This window comes from Oncorhynchus clarkii, chromosome 8 (genome assembly GCF_045791955.1).
Source record: "Oncorhynchus clarkii lewisi isolate Uvic-CL-2024 chromosome 8, UVic_Ocla_1.0, whole genome shotgun sequence".
Taxonomy (NCBI): domain Eukaryota; kingdom Metazoa; phylum Chordata; class Actinopteri; order Salmoniformes; family Salmonidae; genus Oncorhynchus; species Oncorhynchus clarkii.
The window spans coordinates 4,690,672-4,696,085 of NC_092154.1; the positions used below are offsets into that span (position 1 = coordinate 4,690,672).

General features: G+C 42.9%; 1 protein-coding gene across 1 annotated transcript; it reads left to right on the forward strand.

Annotated features, from left to right (window-relative positions):
• The first annotated feature begins 741 nt into the window (after positions 1–741).
• Positions 742–4,860, forward strand: LOC139415472 (SRY-box transcription factor 7). Its single transcript, XM_071163566.1, has 2 exons — positions 742–1,255; positions 2,844–4,860. The coding sequence occupies exons 1-2, from the start codon at positions 1,024–1,026 to the stop codon at positions 3,872–3,874; spliced, it is 1,263 nt and encodes a 420-aa protein (XP_071019667.1). The 5' UTR covers positions 742–1,023; the 3' UTR covers positions 3,875–4,860.
• The last annotated feature ends 554 nt before the right edge of the window (positions 4,861–5,414 follow it).

Sequence of the window (5,414 nt, forward strand, 5' to 3'; positions counted from 1 at the left end):
ATGTAGACTATCCTTAGAAACACTCCAGGTGATGTAGACTATCCTTAGAAACACTCCAGGTGATGTAGACTATCCTTAGAAACACTCCAGGTGGTGTAGACTATCCTTAGAAACACTTAATGTGATGTAGACTATCCTTAGAAACACTCCAGGTGATGTAGACTATCCTTAGAAACACTCCAGGTGATGTAGACTATCCTTAGAAACACTCCAGGTGGTGTAGACTATCCTTAGAAACACCCCAGGTTATGTAGACTATCCTTAGAAACACGATGTAGAAGTCAACAGACTAGGTCTACTACTTCATTAGAAGTCAAGGAAGTATTAACAAATGAAAAGGTTATTTCCCATCAGTATGCATCGAGTATCTATTGACATGTAAAGCTTTTACCGGTGTCTTATCAACAGATAACCTACCATACAAATATTAGTTGAAAGCAGTGTCATGCACATTGGGGAATACAAAGTTATATATTTATTCTATAATGGATGCCAGCTAAGAACCGATTAGGCCTGTATCTTTATGTTTTTACTAACATTACCAGCGTTACAGTAAAAGCCGTTTCTGTCTTGCTGTAAGACGTGAGTAGTAAATGGAATAGTATACATGTCCCTGTCCCCTTTTTTTTGTTTGTTTCCTCGCAGGTCTCAAGTTGCAGTCAAGGAGGAGCTGAGAGTCCTCCGGGCTTTAATGTTGGAACCTGCTCCTCAAATATAAAGAGCTGTTTGCCTTCCAAACGCAAGGCAACGCTGAATTACAACGTCATAGCGGAACAGCGACCAGACACACCGTCCCTCTCAATAACCAACAGAGGCAACATCTCAACCAATTTAGACAGTTGAAAAATCTAACCATTTCTCTATTTTAACAAAGTTTTTTTTTGTATGTACTTATAGTACGTATTTGTCACGGAACATTTCACTGTTATAGTCAAATTTAGAGAGAGAGAAAAGTTTTCACTGCGCCGCGGGAGCGTGAGGAGAGAAGCTCAACCGAACTTTTGCTGAGAGTGAAGAGAGGGCATGTCTGCACTTATCAGCGTGTACTCGTCATGGCCGGAGAGCTTTGAGTGCTCAACGGGAGATGGGGACGTGCCTGACGGACACGGCTCGCACAGGACTCCCGCGGACAAAGCGTCGGAGCCGCGCATCAGACGGCCCATGAATGCGTTCATGGTCTGGGCTAAAGATGAGAGGAAGCGCCTGGCTGTCCAAAACCCAGACCTGCACAACGCAGAGCTTAGCAAGATGCTGGGTGAGATTCATGTTTATTTTTACGGACGTGTTTCATATTTTATAATTACATATTTTTATATTATTATTATTATTGTGATTAGGATTCTTCTTCTTATTAGTATTATTATGCTAAAGGCCCACACATGCTCTGCCAAAAGTTAGCCTACGTCAAATCAAAACTATTAATTGCCTAAACCTTTTCAAAATGAATTGAGATATCAAATCATAACATTTGTTTCTGTTTTGGTATTTAAAAGTATGTAAAGAAAATAGAATACATAAAAACATAGTTTTTTTAAATGGGGGGGGGGGGGCGTTTTGAGCATCATCCACATCTCCTTAAAATTATCAACATTTCTAGTGGCAGTTAGTTCATGATTGGACTTCGCTAAATTCAATTAAAATGCAATCAATTCCATTGCATGTGTTCTACCAGTAGTAGTAGTTTATCAGGAGGCCTGTGGGTCACTTGCATTAGTGCATAAATCTCCACGTGCGTCCTGGCGCTCGCTCGCGCGCCGTTATGGTTTATTCTATTATTTCATTACAATTATATACAAACGGTCAAACTATATTAGGAGGTTACATATAAATGTATGTGAAATGTGTTTAAATTTAGAAAGCGTAGGCCTATCCATTCCCTATATCGAATTGACGGGGGGTTACTTTATATGGCTCAGAATTAAGATTTACATTTAATTTAAGTTTGACCTTCGGGTATAACTGATATACCAATAATGAATTATTTCGTTAAATTGATCGTGATTCATATTATTAAGTGATGATTCGTGTTATGTTGCTCTTTAATAAAATGTACCACGTCTTACAGTGTGAAAATAAGCATATAATGCCTTCATCCAGTCAACATCATTCAACATTCAACATTCATCCAGTCAACATGGCGATATCATAGTTTATTCTTCATTTACATATTCACCTCGAAGGGGAAATTGAACATGTTTTCCATAAATATATGCTATTGTTTGTCCATTCTCAGAACGAAGATTACGCATTCAATGAAGGCATCATGTGGAAATTGCGTCTTTAAAAGTGATGGCGTTGCAACCTTTGGTTGTTTTAATCCTCGCTAGATATTCATTCATTATCTCAATGATATTTGGGGAGTTGCTTTTCGTTTTGAATGCAATAAATATGTAATCATAAGCAATGTCAACGCAACACTATGTAACATTTTAATATGGTGCGCTATTGCTCTAATATATCCTTTAAAAAAACCGAATATTCCACTGAACATAAGCAAGAAAATAAGTGTTTATTATTGAGAAACTCGTTTTTGAAAAGGTAGAAACTCCGGCACACTGGTGATCTTGGATGTTTTAAAGACATAGTACAAGTACAACGTTATACGTTTTTATTTATATGAACATTTAACTGATATTCTGTTTCTTTGTATACCACACCAATGTTTCAGTCAACTAATGCAATATAATATAATAATAGTATACTAATATTAATAATATAAGTACTTTTACATTGTTTTTCCTCCATAAACTATTTCTGTATATGGCCTTGTATAAAAAATTAACAAGAAATCAATGATTATAGTGGACGATTAAACTAGTCCTCTTTCTTGTTCTTTCTGCCAGGCAAGTCGTGGAAGGCCCTGACCCCTCTTCAGAAGCGTCCGTACGTGGAGGAGGCCGAGAGGCTGCGGGTGCAGCACATGCAGGACTACCCCAACTACAAGTATCGCCCTCGTCGCAAGAAGCAGCTGAAGCGCATCTGTAAGCGTGTGGACCCAGGGTTCCTACTGAGCAGTCTGGGGGGGCCTGACCAGAATGCCCTAACTGACTCCCGGGGCCTCTGCCTCTCTCTGGGTTTGGATAAAGAAGGGGATGGTGGTGTTGGGTTTTCATCACGCTCTTCCCTCAGCCCGGTTAGATCCTTAAGAGATGTACCGTCCAGCAGCACCTACCCCTACGGCCTCCCCACCCCGCCTGAGTTGTCCCCCCTGGATTCGGCCCTGGACCACGACTACCCCTCCTACTACCCCTCCTCTTCTTCCTCCTCTTCATCCGTCTCCTGCTCAGAGGAGCGCCACCAGCACCAGTGTCAGGTTCAGGCCCCCGGAGGAGGTGGTGGTGGAGGTCACATGGGCCTGAGTCCTCCGCCCTACCACCCTGACTACACCCAGACTTCCATCCACTGTGGCTCCCACTCCCACCTAACCCACCTCTCCCACATGTCCCAGGCTCAGTCCGGAGGCCTCATCCCTGGGCATCCTCTGTCCTACTACAGCCCATCCTCATGGTCCTCCCAGCTCCAGGTCCACCCGGGCCTCCAGCCCCACCATCACCCCCACTTGGGGCACCTCTCCCCAGGTCACCACCACCAGCACCACCTGGGTCAGCTCTCTCCTCCTCCAGAGCAGAACCATGGCCAGAACCACGGTCAACTGGAGACACTGGACCAGCTGAGTCAGGTAGAGCTTCTAGGGGAGGTCGACCGGGATGAGTTCGACCAGTACCTGAACTCCACTGCGGCAGCGGGAGGAGGAATGACTGTGACGGGTCACATTCAGGTGACGTCTGGGAGCAGCGTTGTCACGGAAACCAGCCTGATCTCTGTGTTAGCGGACGCCACAGCAGCGTACTACAACAACTACGGCATCTCTTAGACGGGTCGTCGAGTTACCTGGTCACCATGCCGACACCGACAGCTCACGTCATCACACCTGGGAACTGACCCGGGCGCCATTAATGTGTCATCACGCGTCTCAGAGGAGGACTGTTGATCTCGCGTCAGGTGTCTATATCCCTGTAATCTTATTCAATTGTGATCTATTAGGCAAAACTTTGAGACGCTTGATACCTATGACCCCAGGTAGGCTGAAGATGGGTGGGGGGGGGGGGGGGGGGGGCGACACCAGAACCAATCACATAGCAAGATGATGGTTTGGGGCCAAGGATGGAAACAAGAGGGTATAAATGAGAGAGAAGATTGAAGGACACCTCAGGGATGCTCAAATTGGTCAACTAGTTCATCAATTCTATCTGTCTATTTCCAGAACTGAATTCCAGCCGGTCGTTGTCCAGCTGTCTTAACGTGTTGCCAGACGTTGTCCTCTTGTCTTAACGTGTTGCCAGACGTTGTCCTCTTGTCTTAACGTGTTGCCAGACGTTGTCCAGTTGTCTTAGCGTGTTGCTGTAAAGCGTGTTGTACAGATGCTCTCATCACTTATTGAAGCACTTTGATGTTTCAACTAAATGCTTTATTGTATTGCTGTTATTATGAATTATTTCTGTTTGAATGTTTGTATTATTTTCTAACCGACATTAGTAGTGTCTATTTAAATGAGGATTAGAGGGACATTTCTTATGCAGTTAATCGCGGGTCTCAAATGACACTCTAGTCCCTATGAAGTGCACTACTTTTGCCCAGGTACCACAGGGCTCTTGTCAAAACTAGTGTACTAGAAAGGGAAAAAAAACTGCGTCGTTTTGAGACGAAGCCGAGGAAATATCATGAAGAAAAAATACTTTACATTACTTTCTCCTTTTCAAGTACTTAATATATAAATCATAATCTTTACAATGAAAATAATAATTACTGTATGCTGATTTTAGGTTTGTGAATTAATTTGAAATAAAGTTCCACTTTCTATTTTGATGTATATGAATATGCCCTCACACACAGACACAGACTAACACTGAGCAGGGGTAGGCAACTAGATTCAGGGGGGTACACTGCAACTGTAACACAACTAACTAAAAAAGAGATTGCATATGAAAATAACAATAATTACATATGTCTCTTTTTTTACTATTTGGTACAGGTTTCTGGAAATTCAACTCATATTTAACTAAATTCCTGATCGTCTTCAAATAATATTTTTGCAGGAATCTCCTTTCGAATGATTTTGCCGAAGATTGTATTTTTGACCAAAAAACTAAGCAAGACACAATTTTCTGGCATTGATTTTAACACAAGTGTGTCTGACTGTTGCTGACCCCTGCACTAGGGTAGGTATCTACTGTCTGTTGTTGACCCCTGCACTAGGGTAGGTATCTACTGTCTGTTTCTGACCCCTGCACTAGGGTACATATCTACTGTCTGTGTCTGACCCCTGCACTAGGGTAGGTATCTACAGTCTGTTGCTGACCCCTGCACTAGGGTAGGTATCTACTGTCTGTTGCTGACCCCTGCAGTTTGGTATC